Source organism: Poecilia reticulata, chromosome 20 (genome assembly GCF_904066995.2).
Source record: "Poecilia reticulata chromosome 20, P_reticulata-male-v2, whole genome shotgun sequence".
In the NCBI taxonomy this organism is placed as follows: domain Eukaryota; kingdom Metazoa; phylum Chordata; class Actinopteri; order Cyprinodontiformes; family Poeciliidae; genus Poecilia; species Poecilia reticulata.
In genome coordinates this window covers 22,533,669-22,561,324 of record NC_088849.1, presented here as the reverse complement: position 1 = coordinate 22,561,324, position 27,656 = coordinate 22,533,669, and the positions used below count along the sequence as shown (strand labels likewise).

Here is a 27,656-nt window from a genome sequence, read left to right as displayed (position 1 = left end):
GCCTATATGGTGTCTGTTATTGCGCAATAACCAGCCCCACCATAACCCTCTCAAATCTCACGGACAGACTATTGACCAGCTCTCCAGTTAATTGGTCGGGAAAGTCTCTAGTTCCTAGAGCTTTTACTCCATGGATTATCTAGAAACATTCTATTTAAGCTGGCGGCAGGAGGATTCGTCTAGTCTCTGACTGCCTACAATCCAAAAGTTATCACCCTTTTCAGTTATTAAGACAATTAACCCAGTAGCTCTCATGGTAACCCCAATAATCACTTTTGTTAATGGCAGCTCTCTCCCTTATAATAACAAGCACTTGTAGACTAGATCAATTTTAGTGGCTCGGCTTGAACCCCCGGGTGATTATTTGCTCATCGCCAAAGAAACCTATGGAGCCACCATTTTTCTAGAACCATATGCATAGACTTTACAATGATCAGAAGCAACAGTAGTAATTCCGGACTCAGAATTAATTTCAATGTCGACAATTATCAACAACATTTTTTATATTTTTTTTATTAGTAGCGTTAGCAGGGTTAAGTGACAGCAGGTTATTTCAAAAGATATATCAATTACAATTAACAATTTTTAGAGATCGGATTACAACCCCATTATCTATCCCTTCCTTATCCTATTACTAGATTTTCTAAGAGGCTTTGGGGAGCAGTCGTACTCATACTCAGCACATGTAATGTCCCTTGGCAACAGAAATTTCGACGTTCTTGGTCAGAATCTTGTCTTGGCGAGAGACGAAAATCCCCTTAAAATGGAACAAAGCAGATCCAGTCCGTTATCCTTCAGACTCTTAGATCCCAGTCAATTAGTGACCTTTGTCGATTCACCAAGTCCATTGCAGCAGAGTTGGGGTCTTTGGGCAGAGAGCAGGGCAGCGGTCGAATCATGAATCCTGGAACTGTACACGGGTCTTGTCCCTTTCAGGTGGTGCGGAGCCTTTAGCCTGTCCGTGGTTTCCAGGGCGCCGTCCTCTGCTTTTGATCCTTCTGCGTCTTGTTAGCTACACTCCGACACCAGGAACAAAGAACCCTTTACTTCCCCTTCTTAGAGTTTATATCTCTTTCGTTTACCTGTGTGTGTATGTGGATAGTATACGTGCTAACTCAACTGTCCACATGGGTGGTTCCTACGTGACCTCTTAGCCTTTGGAAAACACCTACCACTTTCACTTCTCCTGTCTTTTTCCGCTCCTCCGCAAACATCTGTTCATAATTCCTCTTTTTAACATTCTTACTCTGCTTCTCAACAGTCAGCCTGTCTCCCCCAAAAAGCCTCTTTTTGTAATCCAATACTCCAATCTGATTTATTTTTCCAAAACCCCAAAATTAACATTTGATTACTAAAAATTTTTCCACTGAAATATCGACACTGCATGATTACTTAGACCCATAACATGTGTCACACAAAATCAAAATACCTGAAATACATGTCAGATGAAATCAGATCACATGTCAAATAAATTGGCATATATGATTAAGACTTTCTATATTTAACTACCTTGACTTCTAATTAACACTACTCTTATATTACTCAAAAAGTTTAGATTTCATTCTTTAAACCTTAAGGAAAAGTCTAAACTATTTTTATACTTTTACAGGATGGAAGCTTACTTCCTCTTTCTTCAGGAAACCTGCCCTTCCTGTTTCACGAAACTCTCTATCTGACTATGATTTTTTTATGATCAGATAGAAAAAAGAAGAATTAAAGCAAAGTATGCAAGACACAATAACAACACACACAACCAGATTAATTGTAGTACCGTCTGATTCTACTGTTGGGTTTGATGTCACCTGTGTAATTAATTTCAAAGATAACTTTATTTATTGTCACTATTAAACTAAAATCTCCAGCATGGGGAAGTGGGATGATCTTGACTTTTCTAGACAATGGACAATTCGCGCCGAGGTAAACTACAGAGATGAAGCTGTGACAGCACGCACGAAGCAGCAAACATGGAGAGGCACCAGCAGTGTGATTGGTCCGAGATTCCTGTTCAATGCATCAACTATAAAAACTATAAGCTCATCTTTCTTTCAGGAATAATTCTGCCCTGCCAGTGAAATGCTCAACGCAGAAGAGATGCTTGCATTCCAGCTTATAAAAAAAAAAAAAAAGCTTTTTCTTTTTCTTTCTATTAAAACAAAAACACACAAGGCTTAACCTGGCAGGGTGGCATGTATATATAGCCTGGCGGCCCACCAGGCCTATAATACACTGGGGGAAACCCTGTAATAATTCTAATAATCTGTTGTCCCATGTCATTTTCAAACTACAATTGTTCTTTAAAACCATCCAATCCCGTCTCTGACAGAGAAATGCCATTTTAAATGTGAACACTGCCAGATACAATGAGCTGTTTCTCTGCCAGATTAAATGTTTTTCTCTAGATGTTCTTTATTTATGCTGGAAAATGCTGGTAGGAAACATCTTTCTTCCTCTCTTTCTTCTGAAGCTGCTGTTTGTGGGAGAAAGTCAGATAGAAATGAAATAAAGACATGGTGACATGATACAGAAGAGTTCATGTTGCTTAAATCATTTAATGGTTGTGTTTCTGTCAGAATTTACTCATCTGATCTGATGTGTAAATTTAATACTGACATTAAACAGATTTGGTCACAAAACAAAGGCAGAAATGTGATGTTTGATAATTGGACAATTTTCTGTATGATGATGGATCAAATTCTGCTTCAGATGGTGGTTTTTAGTTTACTTGTGTTTTTTCTTCTTTGTTTCCACAGATGTTGGTCTGCAGGAGGTTCTAAAGGAACATAAGATCAGTCTGAGGAGGAGATGTGAATGTGTGACTGAAGGAAGTGATGAAACGGGAAGTAGAAACCTCCTCAACAGGATTTACACTGATCTCTACATCATAGAGGGTCAGAGTGAAGAGGTTAATACCCAACATGAGGTGAAGCAGCTGGAGAGAGCTTCCAAGATCCAGAAGCTCCATGGCTCTCCAATCAGGTGCCATGACATCTTTAAATCCTTCTCTGACAAACATGGAGCCATCAGAGTGGTTCTGACCAACGGCGTCGCTGGTGTTGGAAAAACCTTCTCAGTGCAGAAGTTCACTCTGGACTGGGCCGAGGGCTTGGAGAACCAGGATGTCAGTGTGGTGGTTCTGCTGTCGTTCAGGGAGCTGAACCTGATCAGAGATGAGCAGCACAGTCTTCTCTCACTGCTCCATGTTTTCCATCCAACACTCCAGAAGCTCCCAGCAGAGCAGCTGGCTGTCTGCAAACTGCTCTTCATCTTTGATGGCTTGGATGAAAGCAAACTTTCACTGGACTTCAACAACAGGCAGCTGGTTTCTGACATCACACAGAAGTCATCAGTCAATGTTCTGCTGATAAACCTCATCAAGGGGAACCTGCTTCCCTCGGCTCTCATCTGGATAACTACCAGACCTGCAGCAGCCAATGAGATCCCTCCTTCATGTGTTTCCAGGGTAACAGAAGTACGAGGCTTCACCGACGCCCAGAAGGAGGAGTACTTCAGGAGGAGGTTCAGTGATGAAGAGCTGTCCAGCAGAATCATCTCCCACATCCAGACCTCCAGGAGCCTCCACATTATGTGTGGAATCCCAGTCTTCTGCTGGATCACTGCTACGGTTCTGGAGAACATGTTGACCTCAGAGCAGAGAGGAGAGCTGCCCAAGACCATGACTGACATGTACTCATACTTCCTGCTGGTCCAGACAAAAAGGAAGAAGAACAAGTACCATGGAGGACATGAGACAAGTCCACAGGAGCTGATGAAGGCTGACAGGGAAGTTCTTCTGAAGCTGGGGAGGCTGGCGTTTGAACATCTGGAGAAAGGAAACATCATGTTCTACCAAGAAGATCTGGAGCAGTGTGGTCTGGATGTCACAGAGGCCTCGGTGTACTCAGGAGTTTGTACAGAGATCTTCAAAAGAGAGAGTGTGATCTTCCAGAAACCAGTCTACTGCTTTGTTCACCTGAGCATCCAGGAGTTTCTGGCTGCAGTTTTCATGTTCAACTGTTTCACCACCAGGTATACAAAGGTGATTGAGAAGTTCTTGGGAGAAAAATACAATGAAACACCTCTGGAAGATTTCATGAACAGAGTTATGTCTAAATCCTTCAGCAGTAAAAATGGCCACCTGGACCTGTTTGTTCGCTTCCTTCATGGCCTCACTCTGGAGTCCAACCAGAGTCTGTTAGGAGGCCTGCTGGGTCAGACAGAGATCAGTCCAGAAACCATCCAGAGAATCATCAACAATCTGAAGGAGATGAACTCTGATAGAATCTCTCCTGACAGAAGCATCAACATCTTCCACTGTCTGGTGGAGATGAACGACCTCTCAGTTTTTCAGGAGATCCAACAGTTCCTGGAATCAGGGAATAAACTGTCAGAGATCCAGTGTTCAGCTCTGGCCTTCATGCTACAAATGTCAGAGGTTCTGAATGAGTTGGACCTGGAGAAGTACAACACATCAGAATCGGGACGACTGAGACTGGTTCCAGCTGTGAGGAACTGCAGAAAGGCTCGGTGAGTCCAGATCACTGATAGCATAGTTACTTTGAAAAAATAACATTAATCAGATTATCGATTACTCCTTGAAACAGTAACTTAGTTAGATTACTGATTACCTGATTTGCAAAGTAACTAAGTTACATTAAAAGTAACTTTTTAGTTACTTTCAGCAGCTGCTATCAACAACGCTCCACCACCTGTGAAAATTATATTAAGCTTTGCCAAAACTTCATTGCAAGTTATTTTATAATAGCAACATCAACAATGTGTTTCCACTTATAAGGTTGAACTGAAGGGCAGATTGTTTAATGGTTACAACAACACAAAAAACTGTAGTAATCTTTGTGTTTTCCTCTATTGTCTGTAAACTCTAAATAGTATTTTAGCCCCTCCCTGCCCCAGCCTCCAGGTTCTGTGTTACGGCCCTGTGTTTGCTGTCATAGCGCAGCGCACAGAGCTTCTCCTGCTGCTCCACAACTCAGATCACCTTCTGCACAGATTTGTGACACTTATCTTAATATTAATGATTATAATGGTGTTTAGTTGCACAACTTTACAGACTCGTTCATTCATGGCTATTTTCACGTTCATTGCTGTTCATATTAGTCTCGATATTTGCAGTTTTCTGGAGCGCAATGTGAAGCTCATCGTCATTCACAGCAAATATATTAACTTGACATTAACAAAGACACAGCAGGATGGATCATCTGGGAAATGATGGACAGGGATAGTCTGACTAAAACTAACTGAAGGTCAGACAAATTCTGGGGTTTATTATGTGTCTCTGCTTATTTCTGAACCCAAATGAAGAACTTCACGTTCAGAAACAAACCCAAAAAACCGCAACCAGCGACTCATTAAATTTGCGAGCGACTTTAGAAAAAACAAGCCTATAGTCACTTATAATAATCAGGCTTGGCGACAAAAACTCTATAGATCCTGATTTTCCAGTAACAAAATGTGCATCTCCCTCCATTGTTTGCATTTCTGTCGTTGCTGATACTGTCTCATAGAAATGGCCGTCGCTCCCCAAAACACTTAGAAGTAACTTTAGTCTGATTACTCATTCTTTGGATTATTTCAATCATCTAAACCAGTGGTCCCCAAACTACGGCCCGCCTCCACATTTGGTCCGGCCCCCTGAACAATACCAGAGAACATTCAGATTTTTTTTTTCAAATATTGTATTTTCCGGTTTATATGTGGATTTTTTGTCAACCACCAGGGGGCTCTTTAGCAGGAAGTGTGTCCTGTAAACTGTGGGTGTTTTGTTTTGCATGGTACATTGCTGCCATCTGTTGAACTTTTAGGGAACTGCTTGACTTTTATGTTATTTAATCAGTACTGTTGTTTGCTAGCGGTAGAGCAGATGAACACACGTGTTTGTTATGAACGCCGCATTCCAGGTCGAATTCTTCGAAGCAATGCCTGTAAGTAACTTATACTTCAAAACGAGCCTTTATGTTAACATATGAGGAATTCATATGTTAAAGTTACTTTCCCTCAATGGAATATATACTAGTCAGTCCCAGTGACCGTTTCACTAACGGTTTTTGCCCATGTGCTTTCTGGGCAAACCCCCCCCACCCCCCCTTTCTCTCCCCCTCAACAATTTCTGGCAGCAGGTGATAAACGTGTAACACTTTTTCTGTTACAAACTGACTCCGGCCCCCAACCAGAGAAGGGAAAAGTTATGTGGCCCTCACAGGAAAAAGTTTGGGGACCCCTGATCTAAACATTCAGCTGCTCCAGGACAGCATTGCTGCAGCTTTTAATGTTTAGAGGTTTTTAAAAATATTCCACTTTTTATCAGTCTTCATGTATAAAATTCTATAAAACTGTTTTTTCTGACAGATCCAATCAATCAGACACATTTTTAACTTTCACTCATTGGGCCGCTTCCCCATAATTCACATCTTTGGATCTTTGGCTCTTTTTTTTAAAATAAAATCTCAGTTTACATTTGATGGAAACTTGGACCATTAAAATAAACTCCTGCATTGAAGTTGTTGCCTTTTAATCCAGTTGGAAACTTTGTGAACCAACTTTTCTTCTGCCCACTAGTTTCCTCTGAGTTTATAAATGAGCTACGTGAATGGATTGTTCTGTAGCCTCTGTGTGCTGCCAGTCTTGGTCAGGATTTTCTTGCAAAAGAGATTTTCAATCTCTGAGATTTTCCTGGTGAAATGAAGGTTAAATAAATAAATTAGTGATTGTTGTCTGCTGTCATAAAAAGTCATTTCTGGAGGAGTCCTGGTTTCTGTCAGATCCTCCCAAAGCTGTGAGAATCTGCTTCCAGAGCTGGAACCCTTTTCCTCATCAACTCTTCATTTGCAACCTTTATGAAGCTGTTAATGTCCATAAAGACCCGGAGAGACATGAGCTTCATCACTCTAGAGCAGCTGACCAAACTGTTGAAGACCAGGATCTACTTTTTCTCTCACCAGCCGGCTGAGATCTACCACTCACCCACAAAAACTGTAAATTAAACTCTATATGCAAATATACATCAGTTATAGCAGACATATGGAAGTGATAGAAAACCTGATGCAGATTTGAGATTCTGACACTGGGAGGAGGTTACTGGTTTCTCAGTCAGATGCTGGTTGTAAACCAGCAGGTATCAATCAGTTATGGCAGATTTGAACTTTGACCTCAAAATGAGAAGTTGCAGACTGATAGGAGGAACAAAAGAGTTGAGTTAAATGGGAACAATCACTATTTATATTACTTTTAACCCACAAAAGGATTTAGAACAAACTTAGAATTGTGGAGTACTCACTTTAATTCAGAAAAGGAATTAGATCAGTCATTCTTTAGCTTATTTTATCAGAAACTGTAGAGTTCTCACTATTTAGAAATGGTATTAGATACTTAGCAAACCTGAACAGGCGCACTTAGTTTACATACTTTAGAACAACATTAGATTAGTTTTCTTTCCTCTTTTTTCTTTCCTTTGGTTTGTTATTTTGTTTGTATTTCCTTTTAACTCGTGTAAAGCACTTTGAATTGCCTTGTTGCTGAAAATGCACTATATAAATAAAATTCCCTTCCTTTCTCTTCACTTCAATTCACTTCACTTCACTTCACTTCCCAAAATAATATTTTTATATTAGACAATTAATTTAATTCCACATAATTATTGCAGTAGGAGCCATTTGTTTGTTCAAGACTTAATGAAATATATTTGTCCTATTTGGTGTCTGTTGTGAATGACATATACTCACAAATGAACGAGGTAATTCGTCCATTTCTGTTGTTTATTGAACGTTCAGAAACTACAGCAGCTGTAATGAGCCATAGCAAAGGTAAACAAAAGTAAAATAACCTGAACAGGTGATCAACTCAAAACCAATCACACATTTTTACTCTCTTTGTCGTTTAAGCACACTCTTTGCCGTGGCAACCGCCTGAGCTGCACAAGTCGAGCAGAGATTACGTTAAAAACAAAACATTCAGTCCGTTACAATATTAGGTTTTCAGTGTTTATATTTATGTTGTGCTTATTAATAATTCTCGCCTGAACACAGCACTGGTTAATTGGCTGATTAAAACTCCTGCTCTGATAGTCAGTCGGTCTTTGAGTCCCTTTTTTTGTTAGAACCAAAACACTGAATTGTGCAACACTTTTTTGAAACAATAATTACTGAAATTATTATTTTGCTGAGTCATTAATTTGAACATGCTTTGTTGATTTAAAAAAAAAATTCTTTCATAAAATTACAAATGTTTTGGATCTTATTGAATATTTTGATAAGTGCGTCAGAAGAGGACTTGCTGGTTTCAGCCTCCTGGTTGGTTCAGTTTGTCACCTGCTGCCACTCAAAACCTTCCCACAATCGATATATTGATCACCTGCTTTAGACATTCCAGCCTCTTCTAGTTACTGGGAGAACTGGTTACCATGAAAGATGCTGCTTCATGGAGCCACAGTGGATCATCTGATGGGGAGAGAGGAGGACAATGAAAAGCTGGAAGCATCAGGCTGCTTTTAGCAGAGCTGCTGGATTCATTCATCACCATCTGGTTCTTTCCATCATGATCTATATTTCATATCTATAGTAGGTGGTGGGGGGCAATCTGTGAAGGAAACTGGACTTTCCTTCACAGACTGATGGACGATCTTCATCTCTGCAGCTGAAGCTCCTGGTTTCCTCAGGAAGGAGAGCTTGGTGACTGTTTAGTGTCAGGAATTCATCCAGATGTTGGATCAGATGAAGAAGCTTTGATCACATTTACATCCAGCAGACAGTCAGATCCTAACATGGAGGCCTGAAGATATTTACTGAGTTCTGCTGTTTTACTGCGGATGGTATAATATTTAATAAATCATTGGTTGCTCAGATAAATTGTCCTCCTGTCCAGAGTTTCTCCTGCCTCTCAGCCATTGGCTGCTGGAGACAGAGAGGAGCCATGATCCTAGAAGCTGAAGTTTGTCTAGAAAATGGATGAATAGAAACTATTTTCTGATCATCACCATCCGCTCCACCATGTTGGGTCTATCAGCTCCACTGGTTTCATCCGTTCCTTCATCTTCCAATGAAAATCCTGTTTTAAAGTCATGTGATGAAGAGCTTCTGATCCAGATTGTTGCTGCAGCAGTCAGAGCTCAGCATGAAGAAACAGGGAGGTTTGCTAACAGGCAGCCAAGATGGCCACCGCTAAAACCTTCAGTTGTTCTGAGAACACGAAGCCTGAACTATTTGAAGCTGTTGCTCAACTTCTCTATTAAATGGATCTTTGAACAGAACCAGAGCCAGGATGTTAGTTATGAAATGATCAAACTCAGTAAATTGATGTGAAGACCAGATGTTCATCAGATGATATCAATGTTATCATACGTGTTTATATAGATTAACTGGTTTAATTAGAACTGACTTTATTTCTTCTCTAATCACAGACTTGGTGGCTGTAAACTCAGAGAGGCTGAATGTGAAGTTGTGGCTTCAGCTCTGAAGTCCAACCAACATCTGACTGAACTGGAAATAAGTCAGATCTACATAGATGGAAACATTACAGACTCTGAACTGAATCCTGTGTTTGAGATCCTGAAGAGTTCAGTCAGTAAAGTGAAGAATCTGAGGTTTGTTTTCTCTATTTATCCTATAAAATATTTTATTGATACTTTAATATTTATTTATATTCACATTTATCCTGTTTTCTTTAAAAATAATCTGCGCACAAAGGTCAGAATATAATTTATAAAATATTTTTGCTTTGTAAATGAATTATTTTCTTTTTCAGGCTTTGTGAATATTGATCTTTATTTTTCACTTTAAAATGTTTTGGACTGATGAACAAAAATAAGTTAAATAAGTCAAATTGTGATAATTAATGATGGAGATGTTTCAGTTTGTTCTGAAAAGATTCAGATGATCAGCCTGATTTATTTCTCTTTTCTTCTTCACATTAATAATGAAAAGTTCCTCGAGAGTAAATCAGAACCAGAACCAGAACCAGTTATGTTTTATAACCAGAAACTATAACATGAATAAAAACTGTCAGCAGCAGCTGGTTCCTCCAGCTCAGCTTTGTCCTGAAGCTGTGGTTCTGCTGGACCGGGTCAGAGAAGAACCGTCTCTTCAGTCTGTCAGTCGGTTGGAGCCTCAGAGACGCTTCATCAGGTCACTGATCAGAAACTTTAGAGCTGATTCAGAGTTAATCCATAGTCTTTCTAATGATCAATAATGATCAGATGTGATCAGTGGTACAGGAGGCCTGTGTCTCACTGCAGCAAACATCTGGTCTTCATCTCCAGTTGTCCTCTGTCTCTGCTGTCCATCCTCTGCTGGGATGTCACCAGGTAGATGGACCACAACGTCTGCTTGTTGCTGATTGGCTGAGCTGTTGTCATGGCAACATGCAGGTAGCCAGAAGGCAGCATAGCAACTTCTAGACCAGGACTCTTCAAATCCAGGCCTCCAGGTTCGGTGTCCTGCAGCCTTTAGATGTTTCTGCTTCAACACCTGAATGAAGTGATGAACTGTCCCTCGGGACGCAGTCAGGTTCTCCAGAGTCCAGTTGAACTTTGACCTCGTGATGGGACTCAGGGGTTGAAGGTTGCAGGACGCCGGCCATCGAGGCCTGGAGGTGAAGATCCCTGGTCTGGACCGAACCAGAATAAGTTCTCCAAATATTTACTGTCCCCATAGTTCAGTAAATACTTTGACTTTAGATCAAAGAACTGAGAACCTGATCACCAGGAGAGCAGCGCCACCTGGTGGATCAACAGAGTCATGGGTTTCTACCAGATACCTGAGATAAACCAATCTTCACTTTGATTTTGATATGAAACTATTTTAAAATTTAAAGTCAGTTTTAATTCCCGACCAGAACCACTGAAGGCCCGACTGAAATATTCTAACAACACGTCATAATAACATGTTCTGGTTCTGCTGGTTTGGACTCAATAAACCAGTTTTACTGGATCAGATATTAAACATCAGTTCATCTTGTTTCTTTTACATTCAGTGAAATTAATTTTCTACATTTTTATCAGTGACGTGCGGTCAGGTCACCTGTCATCATAGAAAAATAATATATAATAAGAAAATAATTTAGAAATATATTTTCGCTCTGTAGTTTGTACTATAAAGTACCTTTTTTTCATTTAGTTTAACCAAATCTTATTATTTTTTTCTTCAAAATCGCTGAATTTTTGCATTTTCCCATTCAAATGCTTGGAAGCGAAGCCGGTGAGGCAGCAGTGAGCTGAGCCTCACCTGGGATTGCGCAACCTCTCGCTAACTGCAACGGTTGCCATTTTATGAGAGCATGTTCGTCCTGTCTGTACGCCGGCAATAAAATGGTTAAAAACCTTTAATGTATGAACTTTTTATTGCCATCACTGTGTGTGTAACGTGTTTCGTGTGCTGAGGAGCGATCAGAAAGGCAGAGAACAGATTCGAGGTGAGGCAGGCAGTTCTCGTGCCTCATCACTGGGGGCGCTCATGAACCCAGACATTGTGACTCCACAACTGCAGAGTAAGATACAGTAGCTGTGCTGATACAGAAAGCGAGAAAGACGTGGTTTTTAACGGTCTTTAACTGTTTCTCCCTTTGCTGTTAAGCACAGCACGAAATTAATAATATCTACATGTGTAAGTTTGATTTAGATAACGGAATTATTCTGCAGCGGCGGCGCGGCTATGGATGGCATGTAAAGGAATAGCCTTTTTGCCCTCCAGAATTGTATGCATGCGCAAAATTTTCTTATGTAAACAAAAACGTGCAGGTGGTCTCGATTTGTAAATCTGGTGATAATTAAGTCGGTGCCTCACCAGCTATGAACTTCACCGAACGTCACTGATTTTTATTATTAATTTGTTCATATTTCAGTTTTAACCAGCATCCTATTGCTTCAGCTCACATCTTTTATTCTTTATTAAGGTTGATCGGCTGCAGTTTGTCAGAGATCAGCTGTTCTTCTCTGGCCTCAGCTCTGAAGTCCAACCAACATCTGACTGAACTGGACCTGAGAGGAAACAACCTGAAAGATTCTGGAGTGAAGGAGCTCTGTGACTTTCTACCGGATCCTGAATGCAGATTACCACGATTAGAGTAAGAAACCATGTTTTATTCTGGATCTGATGTTTGTGATGTGAAAGTTGTGTTGCCACTAAACTGCAGACAGACGCTGATATTCTACTGATCCTCTCTGAGGATCTTCATGGTAAAGTCTGCTTTCTTCTTCTATGGTTTGGTCCAGTTAAAGTTTCTGTGTTTTATAAAAGCACCAGCAGTTCCTCCTCCCACCATCACATCCAACCAATCACAGCGTTCATTTCACAGACACCAACCACACCTGCAGAGAGAAGGTCAAAGGTCAGATTGGAGACTAAAGGCTGATAAAACTCTGATATTAGGATCATTAAATGTCTTAATATCTACAAACAATCAGATATAAAATCTGATATAATGTCTTTATGTCCAAGACAGACTGAGGCTGAACTCACTAAATAATGATGATCATCCACATCTCTGATGTTCTGATAATAAATGATCAATAAACCATCATTGATAAAACCACAAACTTTATTAATCTGTAAAGGTGAACAGATGTAGAAACATCAGGAATCAGTTTGATATTTAAAATGAATCTGAACTGAAATATTAGAGCTCAGTCCAACAGAAACAGTTACATTTAATACAGCAGCATCAATTTAAGTCAATTATCTGAAAATCTGTAAATATTTTCCAAACTGTGAATAAATGTGAGGTAAACAAAGTATTCCCTCCTTTCCTTGGTTATTTCTAATCTCCAGTGTTTGAGGTGAAGCTGCAGGAATCTTGTGAGTTTGTGACAGATGTAGCAGGAAGTTGTGACGTTGACAGAAGGAGCTGGATGGACGACGGAGGGACAGCTGATAGCAGAGCAGCTTTATTTCTAGACAACTTTAAACAGGACCAAAGACGACATGAAGCAGCATCACATGATCCAATAATCAACCAATAAACCATCAATAGGAGATAAACATCAATACAACAGCCCTGATTAAAATAATAAGATAATCATACAGTCAGAATGAAGTAAATGGAAATAGAGCAAAATAACAATAAATTGATTTAATTCAAACAGACAAAAGTCAACATTTGGTTTTAAGCAGGAATTTATGATCAATCTGGGCTATTGATCCTTAGATAAATCAGTCAGTTCAGTTTCCACTCATGTGTTCATGTGTTTATGAATGAGTGAAGTGTAATTATTGCAGCTGTTGATCCTCCAGATGATGAATCAGTCAGTTCCTCTCAATAGCAGGTTACTGTCACTGTGGAAATGAGCTGCTTCATTAAATCACTGCAGCTTCATTAACAGCTCTAATGTCTCACTTTGGTTCTTAAAGTCCATTTTAATTCCTGACCAGAACCACTGAAGGCCCGACTGAAATATTCTAACAACACGTCATAATAACATGTTCTGGTTCTGCTGGTTTGGACTCTATAAACCAGTTTTACTGGATCAGATATTAAACATCAGTTCATCATGTTTCTTTTACATTCAGTGAAATTAATGTTCTACATTTTTATTATTTATTTGTTCATATTTCAGTTTTAACCTGCATCCTGTTGCTTCAGCTCACATCTTTTATTCTTTATTCAGATTGAAGAACTGCAGTTTGTCAGAGATCAGCTGTTCTTCTCTGGCCTCAGCTCTGAAGTCCAACCAACATCTGACTGAACTGGACCTGAGCAACAACATCCTGAAAGATTCTGGAGTGAAGGAGCTCTGTGGTTTTCTACAGGATCCTGAATGCAGATTACAAACGTTAAGGTAAGAAACCATGTTTTATTCTGGATCTGATGTTTGTGATGTGAAAGTTGTGTTGCCACTAAACTGCAGACAGATGCTGATATTCTACTGATCCTCTCTGAGGATCTTCATGGTAAAGTCTGCTTTCTTCTTCTATGGTTTGGTCCAGTTAAAGTTTCTGTGTTTTATAAAAGCACCAGCAGTTCCTCCTCCCACCGTCGCCTTCAACCAATCACAGCGTTCATTTCACAGACACCAGGCACACCTGCAGAGAGAAGGTCAAAGGTCAGATTGGAGACTAAAGGCTGATAAAACTCTGATATTAGGATCATTAAATGTCTTAATATCTACAAACAATCAGATATAAAATCTGATCACATGTCTTTATGTCCAAGACAGACTGAGGCTGAATTCACTAAATAATGATGATCTGTAACGAGTATGCAAAATCAGCCAGAACCCAAAACGCAGCCAAGACCAGAGATCAGATCAAAAAAGTTTATTACTAAATAAAGGGAAGGGGGTGGGTTCCACGGGGAGTGGTCACACTGGTGAGTGAGGAAGTGGTGGACCAGAGGGGTCGGGGAGCCAGCTTGGAGAGAGTAGGGTGAAAGGGCAGAGGGAGGCCGCGGGGACTCAGGGAGGAACTAGATGACGGGGACAAAATCCACAAACCAGAGGCTAGTCGTTAACACAGTCCAGGGTCATTCACAGGGGTTTCTCAGGCAAGGTAATCCAATAGACGGCAACCAGGAGGCAGGGTCAGGACCAGGCAGGGTTCAGCAACAGGAGGGCACAATCTTCAGAGCAGAGGGAAAAGGCAAAATCAGTGGTCAAAAAACAGGCAGGATCAGGAAACCAGTAGACTACTTGGAACATGGACAAGGCTTGAAAGCTGTGACAGTGGCAACAGACAATCTCACACTGAGCTGGTGACGAGCAGCTGTTTAAATAGGGAGCAGCACAGAGCAGGTGAGGGTAATGAGTAATCAGCACACTGAAGGTGGAGCTGAAGGCCTGAAATCATGACATCACCTCCCCCTCAAGGGGCGGCTCTCGACGCCCCTCTGGGCTGGTCCGGATGCTGGAGGTGGAATTTGCGGACAAGGTCCTTGTCCAGGACCAGGCGAGAAGGAACCCAGGACCATAACCCTTCCAGTCTACAAGATATTGGATGCCACGGCCCCAATGTCGGGAACGCAGTAACCGCCTCACAGTAAAGGCAGGGGCCCCATCAATGAGTCGGGGGGTGGGGGGGTCTGGCTGGAGGGCACAACCTGGATGACATCAGTGGTTTGATCTTGGAGACATGGAAGGTGGTGTGTACCCGTAATGAAGGCGGTAGTTTGAGACGTACAGCTACTGGGTTAACAATCTTAGTAACAGGAAATGGGCCCACAAAACGGGGTGCCAACTCTCTCTACCTTGATGGGCAGATCCTTTGTTGATAACCACACCCTCTGACCGACCAGGTATCTCGGGGCTTGGGATCTGTGGCGATTGGCATTCCTGGCATAAACCGCAGAAGGCTTGCAGAGAGTAGCTCTGGCCCTTCTCCAAACTCTGAGACAGCGACGTGCTGATAAATGGGCAGCAGGGACCTGGGTGGCTCCCTCCTGAACAGAGAGAATGGGCGGCTGATAGCCATAAACGACATGAAATGGTGACAGACCTGTGGAGCTTGATGGTAATCCATTAATGGCATACTCAACCCAAGGTAAGTTCTGGGACCAGCGAGTAGGAGCGTCCATGCAAAGGATGCGCAACTTCCTGATTTATCCTCTCTGTCTGGCCATCCGTCTGAGGGTGAAAACCTGAAGAAAGACTGACCTCAATGCCGAGAAGGGTGCAAAACTCACTCCAAAAACGGGAAATGAATTGTGGTCCTCTGTCAGATACAATGTTGCAGGGAATGCCATGAAGTCTGAACACCTCTCGAGCCATCACACTAGCGAGATCAGGTGCTGAAGGTAGCTTGTGTAAAGGAATGAGGTGGGTCATCTTTGAGAACCTGTCAACCACAGTGAGGAGTACCGTGTTACCTTGAGAGGGAGGCAAGCCGGTGACAAAATTCATAGAGATGTGGGACCATGGTCGATGAGGAATCGGCAGAGGCCTCAGAAGACCAGCTGGGGGGCTTCTGGAGGGCTTAACTCTGGAACAGGTGACACATGCTAAAACAAACTCTCGTGTGTCCTTTCTCAGAGTGGGCCACCAGAATCCTGACTGGACCACAGCCAGAGTCTTTGTAATACCTGGATGACAGAAAAGTTTAGAGCCATGACAGAACTGAAGGACTTTAGGTACCATCTCTTCAGGAACAAACAGAAGACCCTCAGGACATTGAGCTGGAGGTGGTTGTTTCCGATGACTCCTCCTGAGCAAGGTCTCTATTCTGGTTAGAGCTAACTTGGTCTTGGAGGGAAGGATGTAGTCATGGTCAACAGAATCAGAAGAGCAGACAGAGGACAGATGAAGTCTTGAAAGGGCATCTGGTTTGAGGTTCTTGCTGCCAGGTCGGTAGGCCAGAGTGAAGTCAAATCTGCTAAAAAAACAGTGCCCATCTAGCCTGTCATGGGTTCAGTCTCCTGGCTGACTTGAGGTATTCCAAGTTCTTATGGTCTGTCCACACAGTAAAAGGAAGTGCTGACCCCTCCAGCCAGTGTCTCCATTCCTCCAATGCTAGTTTAATAGCTAACAGCTCTCTGTCTCCTACGTCTTAGTTTCTCTCGGAGGCAGAGAGCCGGCGAGAAAAAAAGGCACAAGGATGTAGCCTGGCATCATCTGCAAACCGTTGAGACAGGACGGCTCCAACCCCAGTATCTGAGGCATCAACCTCCACAACAAAAGGGTTAGACGGATCAGGAAAACGCAGAATGGGAGCTGAAGTGAAAAGACGTTTCAGCTTACCAAAAACATGTTCCGCCTCTGAAGACCACTGGAACTGAGTCTTGGTAGAAGTGAGTTGATGAAGAAGGGCAGCCACTGAACTATAACCCTTGATAAAACAGCGATAAAAATTGGCAAATCCAAGAAACCGTTGAAGTTCCTTCCGACTGGATGGTTTGGGCTACTCCAAGACGGCTGCCACCTTTGATGGATCCATGGTAATCCTGCCAGGAGCAATGATAAAACCCAAGAAGGATACAGATGGCTGATGAAAAGCACATTTCTCCACCTTCACGAATAGATTATTCTGGAGGAGCCTAAGAAGAACCTCATGAACATGCTTGATGTGGGTGGGGAGATCCTTGGAAAAAATCAAAATGTTCATCGAGGTATACAAAAACAAATCTGTTTAACATATCCCTTAAGACAACGTTAACCAATGCCTGGAAAACGGTTGGGGCATTGGTGAGCCCAAAGGGCATGACCAGATATTCATAGTGCCCTGAAGGGGTGTTAAAAGCCGTCTTCCACTCATCTCCCTCCCTTATACGAACCAGATGGTAGGCATTGCGCAGATCCAGCTTAGTAAACACAGTACTTCCTTGAAGGAGCTCAAAGGCAGACGTCATGAGAGGTAGAGGGTACCTGTTCTTGACAGTAATTTCGTTAAGACCTCGATAATCGATGCAGGGACTAAGAGATCCATCCTTCTTGCCCACAAAGAAGAATACTGCACCTGCTGGAGAGGAAGACTTTCTTATAAGACCTGCTTTGAGGGCATCGGAAAGGTATTTCTCCATTGCCTCTCTTTCAGGACCAGAAATGGAATACAATCTGCCCCTGGGTGCGGTGGTTCCAGGGCGAAGGTCAATGGCACAGTCGTACTCTCTGTGGGGAGGCAGAGAAGTGGCCTTTGATTTGTTAAATACCTCACGCAGATTATGATAAACCTTGGGGACCTTAGACAAATCTGGATAATCATGGTTAACCTCACAGGGAGATGTCATGATAGGGGCTTCCTTCAAACAAGAAGTAGAGCAAGATGAACCCCGAGACTGAACCTCACCAGTGAGCCAATTGATGACTGGACTGTGTTTGATTAGCCATGGACGTCCCAGAATCACTGGAATCTCAGGAGATCTGGTCAGCAGAAACATGATCCTGTCATGGTGATTTCCTGAAATCAGTACAGACACAGGCTTAGTGCAGTGGGTTATTTGATCAATCAGATGCCCATCAATAGCAAAATCTCACGTGGTTTATCTAGAAGTTCCAACTCCAAGGCGAGCGCATGTGCTAGGCTAACATCAATAAAGTCAGCATCAGCCCCAGAATCGATGAAAACAGGAACCTCTCTGCCTTCAGGAGAGTCAGAAAATCTGATGGTGCACTGGTTGTGTGGAGGGTTCTGAGATCTGAGGATAGGGCTCAGCAAAGACCCCCCGAGCTTTACTGAGCCTGTCCTTTTGACGGACAGCTAAGAGCGCGATGGTTTCTCTCTCCACAGTAGAAACACAGGTGATTTCTGAACCTCCTCTCACTCTCTTCAGCAGAGAGCCTGGTCCTACCCAACTGCATGGGCTCCTCAGTGCCAAAAGGGGGAGTTGTGGAGACCTGTGGCATGCTGCAGGAACTGACCTGGACAGTTGAAACCCTTCTTTGATAATTAGCTGAAGACCTCTCCCTCTTACGTTGATGAAGGCATTGATCAATCCGTGTGGCAAGCCTTTCTAAGGCCTTAAGGGTCCTCGGAGGGTCACGGGCAGCAATCTCATCCTTAATCTCATCTGACAGGCCCTGGTAAAAAACGTCAAACAGGGCTTCATTATTCCAAAGGCAACTGGACTTCAAGGCATGGAAATTGATTATGTAGTCAGTAACAGGTTGAGAGCCCTGTTTGAGAGAAAACAGTCTCCTGGCAGCCTCCCTCTCAGGACGGACTGGATCAAAAACCCTCTTCATTTCTTCAGAAGAATCAAAAAATGAGTCACAGCTGTCGGCATCATTCTCCCATTCAGAAGTTCCCCACTGTTTTGCCTTACCAGATAGTAGAGAGATGGCGTAGGCCACCTTGGCCCGCTCAGAAGGGAAGGCAGAGGGCTGGAGTTCAAAAAGCAGAGAACACCGAGTTAAAAAAGGTCGGCACTGTTCGGGATCCCCATCAAAACGCTCTGGGGGGAGATCTTAGGTTCATTGTTAGCGTTAGCTGAGGGAGTGACAGCTAGAGGACGCGGCGGTGTAATGGAGGGCCTAGCTTGAGCTTGGGAATCTTTTAGAGATGAAAGTCCCTGTAAAAGCTCCTGGACATTTCTTTCTAGGCCAGTAATGGCATTCTCCAACCTAGAACACCAAACCAGATTAGGCTGTGGGTTCATTCTGGCGAGATCGTACTGTAACGAGTATGCAAAATCAGCCAGAACCCAAAACGCAGCCAAGATCAGATCAAAAAAGTTTATTACTAAATAAAGGGAAGGGGGTGGGTTCCACAGGGAGTGGTCACACTGGTGAGTGAGGAAGTGGTGGACCAGAGGGGTCGGGGAGCCAGCTTGGAGAGAGTAGGGTGAAAGGGCAGAGGAGGGCCGCGGGGACTCAGGGAGGAACTAGATGACAGGGACAAAATCCACAAACCAGAGGCCAGTCGTTAACACAGTCCAGGGTCATGCACAGGGGTTTCTCAGGCAAGGTAATCCAATAGACGGCAACCAGGAGGCAGGGTCAGGACCAGGCAGGGTACAGCAACAGGAGGGCACAATCTTCAGAGCAGAGGGAAAAGGCAAAATCAGTGGTCAAAAAACAGGCAGGATCAGGAAACCAGTAGACTACTTGGAACATGGACAAGGCTTGAAAGCTGTGACAGTGGCAACAGACAATCTCGCACTGAGCTGGTGACGAGCAGCTGTTTAAATAGGGAGCAGCACAGAGCAGGTGAGGGTAATGAGTAATCAGCACACTGAAGGTGGAGCTGAAGGGCTGAAATCATGACATGATCATCCACATCTCTGACCTTCTGATCATAAATGATCAATAAACCATCATTGATAAAACCACAAACTTTATTAACCTGTAAAGATGAACAGATGTAGAAACATCAGGAATCAGTTTGATATTTAAAATGAATCTGAACTGAAATATTAGAGCTCAGTCCAACAGAAACAGTTACATTTTAATACAGCAGCATCAATTTAAGTAAATTATCTGAAAATCTGTAAATATTTTCCAAACTGTGAATAAATGTGAGGTAAACAAAGTATTCCCTCCTTTCCTTGGTTATTTCTAATCTCCAGTGTTTGAGGTGAAGCAGCAGGAATCCTGTGAGTTTGTGACAGATGTATCAGGAAGTTGTGACGTTGACAGAAGGAGCTGGATGGACGACGGAGGGACAGCTGATAGCAGAGCAGCTTTATTTCTAGACAACTTTAAACAGGACCAAAGACGACATGAAGCAGCATCACATGATCCAATAATCAACCAATAAACCATCAATAGGAGATAAACATCAATACAACAGCCCTGATTAAAATAATAAGATAATCATACAGTCAGCATGGAGTAAATGGAAATAGAGCAAAATGACAATTAATTGATTTAATTCAAACAGACAAAAGTCCACATTTGGTTTGAAGCAGGAATTTATGATCAATCTGGGCTATTGATCCTTAGATAAATCAGTCAGTTCAGTTTCCACTCATGTGTTCATGTGTTTATGAATGAGTGAAGTGTAATTATTGCAGCTGTTGATCCTCCAGATGATTAATCAGTCAGTTCCTCTCAATAGCAGGTTATTGTCACTGTGGAAATGAGCTGCTTCATTCAATCACTGCAGCTTCATTAACAGCTCTAATGTCTCACTTTGGTTCTTAAAGTCCATTTTAATTTCTGACCAGAACCACTGAAGACCCGACTGAAATATTCTAACAACACGTCATAATAACATGTTCTGGTTCTGCTGGTTTGGACTCTATAAACCAGTTTTACTGGATCAGATATTAAACATCAGTTCATCATGTTTCTTTTACATTCAGTGAAATTAATGTTCTACATTTTTATTATTAATTTGTTCATATTTCAGTTTGAACCTCCTTCCTGTTGGTTCAGCTCACATGTTTTATTCTTTATTCAGATTAAAGAACTGCAGGTTCAGATCAGCTGTGATTATCTGGCCTCAGCTCTGCAGTCCAACCTGATTTATCTGACTGAACTGGACCTGAGCTACAACAACCTGGAAGATTCTGGAGTGAAGGAGCTCTGTGGTTTTCTACAGGATCCTGAATGCAGAATACAACGATTAGAGTAAGAAACCATGTTTTATTCTGGATCTGATGTTTGTGATGTGAAAGTTGTGTTGCCACTAAACTGCAGACAGACGCTGATATTCTACTGATCCTCTCTGAGGATCTTCATGGTAAAGTCTGCTTTCTTCTTCTATGGTTTGGTCCAGTTAAAGTTTCTGTGTTTTATAAAAGCACCAGCAGTTCCTCCTCCCACCATCACATCCAACCAATCACAGCGTTCATTTCACAGACACCAACCACACCTGCCGAGAGAAGGTCAAAGGTCAGATTGGAGACTAAAGGCTGATAAAACTCTGACATTAGGATCATTAAATGTGTTAATATCTACAATCAATCAGATATAAAATCTGATCAAATGTCTTTAAGTCCAAGACAGACTGAGGCTGAATTCACTAAATAATGATGATCATCCACATCTCTGACCTTCTGATCATAAATGATCAATAAACCATCATTGATAAAACCACAAACTTTATTAACCTGTAAAGATGAACAGATGTAGAAACATCAGGAATCAGTTTGACATTTAAAATGAATCTGAACTGAAATATTAGAGCTTTAATTCCCGACCAGAACCACTGAAGGCCCGACTGAAATATTCTAACAACACGTCATAATAACATGTTCTGATTCTGCTGGTTTGGACTCTATAAACCAGTTTTACTGGATCAAATATTCAACATCAGTTCTTCATGTTTTCTACATTTTTATCATTAATTTGTTCATATTTCAGTTTTAACTTGCATTCTATTGATCAGCTCACATCTTTTATTCTTTATTCAGATTGATGGACTGCAGGTTGTCAGAGATCAGCTGTTCTTCTCTGGCCTCAGCTCTGAAGTCCAACCAACATCTGACTGAACTGAACCTGAGCTACAACAAGAACCTGAGCGATTCAGACGTTCAGCAGCTGAAACATTTTGTAAAGGATGTAAAGTAAGTAAATGTTAGCAGTGAGTCCAGCTGCTGTCAGCATGTTGAACTAAACCAGTTCCCATCAAAGCTCCAGTGTTCCCAGTAAAGCTGCAGTTTCTCAGTGGGAGGAGAATGGTTCAGGCTTCCTGATTGGACACAGAGACAGCAATCAGCCAATCAGAGCAGCAGCAGCTTGCTGTGTTCCTGTGTTTGTGTTGGAGCTCAGTGGAAACCACTGGAAACTCTGGTTTCACAAACCATCATTCATTCAGTCAGCAGCTGCTCTTCCTGCTCCAGTCCAGTCCTCACATGTGGACATGTGTTCTCCTGTCCTCAGTCTCATCCAGATGTGTTCAGGGACAGCCTCCATGCTGCTCAGTCAGCTGATGTTCAGCAGCAGATGTTTGTTCATCAGCAGCAGTTTGTGTTGAAGTGCAGCAGCAGCAAATCCATCCCTCCAGTGGTGGAGCAGCAGTGAACCTTCAGGCTCTCAGCAGTTGGTTTCCACTGTGGACTTGAGTGGAACCTGCATAGGAAGCAGACTGGATGCTGAAAGTGTGTGTAGGTGTGTGAGCTTGGAGCTCAGTGTGTTCACTGCAACACGTTAAGATGAGAGCTGAGAGGAAGCTGCTCTGAACACGACTGAAGGCCCTGCTGCTCTTTCTACTGGATGTGCTGCGTCACTGACTGCTGCTGCTGGAGAGAAGCTGGAAACTCACTGATCTGATCTCTGATTCTTTCTTCTCTCTGCAGGATCTGATCTCTGTAAAGTAGAGAATCGTCTCTGTTTCCTGCTGATCCTCAGAAGCTGCAGCAGTTTGAGTCTAAAGAGACTCTGACTGGATCATGATGACCTTTGACCTGAATGGTTTCCATCCTGTTTATTTCCTCCTGTCTGTCATTTTGTATCTGATGTTGTTTTTCTCTTTGGATGGATGAAGATGAAATTGTAACTCGGCTCCATTTCGAGGCTTCATGGAGTTTTGATCTGAACTTGATTCAGTTTTTAAAGTTGATCATTTTTCTCTGATTCATTTTCATCCTGGAAGCTGAAATATGAAACATGTTTCAGTTCAGCCGTTTCCAGGCTGCATGTTGCTTCATTTGGATCCAGTTTCTGATGTTTGTGCAGCTCTGGTCTTTCTGTCTGCTGCTGGAAACGACTCAGTGAGAAAATGATGCAATCAAACTTTTACTGATGACTTTAAATCTAATATTTTAATTTCCTGCTATTTTCTGCTGAGCTTTCATTACCCAATCCATGTTTTCATCATCACAATATAATAATTTGACCTTTTTGAATTCTGCACTGAAAAAATTACCAAAAGTATAAAAAAATACAAACAAATCTATTAACTAGTAAAAAGACTCTAGAAACAAATTAAAACTGAATTAGACAAACAAAATAAACTAAATTTAAAGCCCAAAACTATTATAACTCTGGTTGAAACTTTATGTTCCAGTAATGAGGCTTATAAATATCCAGAGGACTTTTTCACAAAACCAGGATCGTGGATTAAGCCATAATGTTCCGGATATTCTGGTTTAATTAAACCTCAATTCAGTTTCACAACAGAAGAAACGCGTACGTTGCCATGGCGATTCATTCTGTGAAGCTAGCTGCTCCAGACCAGGCTAACATGCTAACATCTGGATTAATCCTGGAGCTTCATCTGTTCAGTCAGCGATGAAAAACTGATGAGTTTTGTTTTCTTTTGTCTTTTTTATTATGCTGCAATAATTAATTTTGGTTTTCATTCTAAATGTTTTTGTAACATCATGATGTTAGAATATAACATTATCAATTTTAAAAGCATCAGTGTGGATATCTTCCAGTTCTATTTGGTTTCTCTGTTCTAAGTTTGACATAAAGGCCTTTAATAGACCGTTGCAGTTTTTAGGGGATTAGAGAAATGGGTCATAAAGAAACTCAGGTTTTATAATCAAGTAGAGCCAAATTAGTTATAGCATACTTTACTGATGAATTTTAATGTAGCTTGAAATTAACTTTAGTTTTGTTATATAATCAACGTAATGCAGAATTAAAACACAACATTTAAAACAAATACTTATTTACATTATTAAATTACATTATGTTTTGTCTTCATCCAGGTGGCTACAATCTTAGAAGCTCTGTTATAATTTATCTTTTGTCTTTTTGTCATTAAGCTGCTTTTACACTGACAGTTAAGCAAGAAATTGTTCCTTCAAAACAAAAGCATCACAACTCAAACAGGAAGTTAACTGTAGGTAAAATTAATTAAGGATCTTCAATGTTTTTTGTATAAAAAATGTGCATATTAACATTTTAACCTCATATTTCCCAGAAACTGCAAATGTTCTTATATATAATCTGTTGTTCATGTTTGTTCTGTATAAATAAGTTGTGGAGCAGAAAAGAGTAACGTGAATTAATCTGCTGCCAGATTCACTCGTTATATTAACTTCCACTGTTTATTAGTTGTTTATTTGAGCAAATAGAATGTATTATGATTTTTAAAATTGGTTTAAGAATGTATGCTTTGGGATAATTACATATTTAATCGAGTCGCTATTGTTTGCTATTGTAGCAGCAGTTTTTTTTATCGAGTATGATCGGCTTCAATTCCTCATAATCCTCCAGGTACATGTTGTTTGTTTGGTGTGAGGGATGGTGAACGCAATTTATCTACTGTAGCATCAATGAATGATTGATCTCATTGATCTGCTCAAGAAATCTGCTGATGCACATTCACCTGAATTAAATTTACATAGACATTGCTGCACTTGCTCAGCTGGTTTGGTCTTTGTAAAGTGGATAAAATGTGATGAAATGATGGAGCTTTGTCAAACCCGGTTTTATCTCTGATCCTGGATTTCGTGATCCTAATTTTGTGAAACAAAAACCAGGTTAGTTTAAGTTACTAACAAAATGACATTTTGTGCTGCAAATGTAGCTTCATAATATATTAACACAAAGTTCATGTGATTCAGCTGTGAGAGAGAGAAACAGAGAGACATAGATGAATTGTAAATACATCAATAAAAATATTACTTTTGGTTTGGTGTGTCACTTGTTTTTTCAATAAACGTATTAATTCAACTTATTTATTGGTAAATTCGTTTTTTTTTTCTCCTTCAAATCCGCTCTTATTTTGAAAGGCCCGGGCCCGGCTTCCTTCCGGCTCGGTTGTCTCCAGCTTGACTCCTGAGCTCAATGTGAGCAGCATCCAGCCTCGGAGCTCCGCTCAGAGAAAACGGCCTCACTTCCTCTCTCTTCTCTCTCAGCGGCTCAGTTTCTTTAAAAACGGTTCAACTCCAGCTGGAGCGGCTTTTTCTCGTTCCTTCTCTGCGGAACAAACTGACTTTTATCGGCCGGAGAGTCCAGAGGAGGTCCGGAGGATGAACCCGCTGCGGGAAGATCGTCTATCCCACGGAGAGTCAGCTGCCTGGACAAGGTGGGAGCTGGAGACGCTACAGAATAATAATTTGATACAACCTGTTTAAAACATTACATTAGATTATCAACCGTTAAAAGTTTGTTTTAGTTCATTTTTGAAGAGTTTTTGAACAAAAACGTGAAGGGAAATTTTCAGTCGATATAGGTTGATAAATTTTGATCTGAAGAAAATGATGTTCAAGAGTTGAAAAAAAAATGTCTTGAAGGAAACTATCCATCCATCCATCCATTTTCTTGCACATTTTCTTGCACCCTTGTCCCTCAGTGGGGTCGGGAGGGGTGCTGGTGCCCATCTCCAGCCAACGTTTCGGGCGAGAGGCGGGGTCACCCTGGACAGGTCGCCAGTCTGTCGCAGGGCAACACAGAGACACACAGGACACACAACCATGCACACACACACTCACACCTAGGGGCAATTTGGAGAGGCCAACTAACCTGACAGTCATATTTTTGGACTGTGGGAGGAAACCGGAGTACCTGGAGAAAACCCACCATGCACAGGGAGAACATGCAAACATGCAAACTCCCTGACCCTAAGCCAGGAATCGAACCCAGAACCTTCTTGCTGCAAGGCAACAGCTCTACCAACTGCGCCACTGTGCAGCCCTGAAGGAAACTAATACAATTTAATTTAATACATGGGGAAAAGCAACAATAAACTCTAAAACTTCTTGGCATTTTTGATTTTCAAATGAAGATATTTATGTTTATTACTGTCAGATTTTTAAAGTTTTGCCAAAGTAAACATCCATTATTTACCCATTTTGGAAAATCTACAATAACATTCACATTTATCACTTTACATTTAAATCATTAAAGTTTTCTGTTGTCTGAGAAAAATATGTGATAAAGAACTATAATATTAATTTGTAACTAAATTTGTTGATTTATTATATTTGCAGAAACTACCGAACATCACAGACTCTGAACTAGTTTTTACAGTGTAAAACTTTTCTGCAGCTTCTTGCATAACGATGTTAAATTGATCTTCAGCAGCTTCATGTTCTCTGTCTGATCTGAGGCGTCAGATGACACAGCAGCATGTCGGCGCCGCTCAGAATAAATCCTCCAACTTTCATCCTCAAACCAACAAACATCTCCTGGTTCCTACTGGGACCAGCAGAACAAACCAGTCTGAACTGGTTCAACATGGATTCACTGGCAGAGCGTTTTGGACCCAGGAGTGTCTGAAATGAGGAGATGAATCTCTTGTTTTCTGAGATGAATGATTGTTGGAGGCAGAGATTTAAAGAGGAGGCTGCAGAGAAACCAGGTGAGAGTCAAAGTGAGGAAAGAATGAAGATCCTTCTGTCAGAAAACCTCCAGGTCAGATCATCTTCAGCGCTTCGTCTCACTTCAGATCCCAACAGAAAACAATTAATCTGTCCGTTTATTAAAATGCTCGGCGCTCTGAGTGATTTCCAGCTGAAGGGGAGCAGCTGCAGTTCCATTAATGCCCACTGGGGGCTGCTAAAGGTTAACTGCTGATTATTATCACTTGTTATTTTCTTAAAAACTCTCCTGAAGCCGACACCAGAAGAAGAGTGGATCACAGAGGAACCAACAAGGTGTCCTGATCCATCAGACTCTGGTATCAGAACCTTCTGGACCTTTTCCTGTGGAGGTTCCACTGACAGACCCAGAACTTTCTGCCGGGTCCAGGAGAAGCAGAGGAATCCCGTCAGAGTGTCAGATGTCTGGGTTTCCCTGCTGCTCCAGGCTGAATCACTGAGACGACTGATGACTGGAAGAACCAGAGACGTGTCCAAGTCCAACCTGGAGAGTTCTGGTGTCTGCTGATGTCTGGAAGTTCTGACCCGCATTGGGAGATTCTTCATGCTTTTTCACGTGATTTGATCAGCAGGATAATGTGCAGAGCAGAGCCTGGAGCATGAAACAGGAGCAGTGAGGGTTTAAAATGAGCAGCAACAGAAGAACCTGGAGGAGATCTTCAGGAGTCTGGAGACGTTTTGACCAAGAGACTTTAACAGAAACTTTGGCTGCTTGGAGAGAAAACATCCAGAAGAGAAACAATCAATAATCTGATGAAATATTTCTTCACTTTGTGTATTTTTGTTCCCAAAGTGTCTCTGACTGTCAGCTGAGGATGAAGCCACCAGTCAAAGCTCTGTGTTAACATCTCCAACACAGAACTGAGTCACTTTCTAAGGATTTGAATAATCCTGATCCGGAGCAGATGGAGGAAGATCTGAGCTGAATGCTGCCAGAGCCAAAGGAGCTGACTGAGCAGCCGCTGATGTTCCAGTCTGAGCAAATCTATTTACATCCAGGAACTCCTGTTTGCAGAAACTACATTTACACTGATAGCCACACTTTAAAAAATACCAGAAATCATAGAAAC

General features: G+C 41.7%; 1 protein-coding gene across 1 annotated transcript in view; it reads left to right on the top strand.

Moving 5' to 3' along the window:
* The window catches only part of LOC103456932 (NACHT, LRR and PYD domains-containing protein 12-like), a 40,108-nt gene that overhangs the window by 8,256 nt on the left and 4,196 nt on the right, over positions 1-27,656 (top strand). Inside the window, exons 5-10 of the mRNA XM_081601401.1 lie at positions 2,751-4,524; positions 9,410-9,592; positions 11,899-12,069; positions 13,610-13,780; positions 21,724-21,876; positions 22,609-25,292. Of these exons, the coding sequence (XP_081457527.1) occupies positions 2,751-4,524; positions 9,410-9,592; positions 11,899-12,069; positions 13,610-13,780; positions 21,724-21,876; positions 22,609-22,615 (2,459 nt within the window). The 3' untranslated portion in view covers positions 22,616-25,292. The remainder of the gene's footprint in view (positions 1-2,750; positions 4,525-9,409; positions 9,593-11,898; positions 12,070-13,609; positions 13,781-21,723; positions 21,877-22,608; positions 25,293-27,656) is intronic.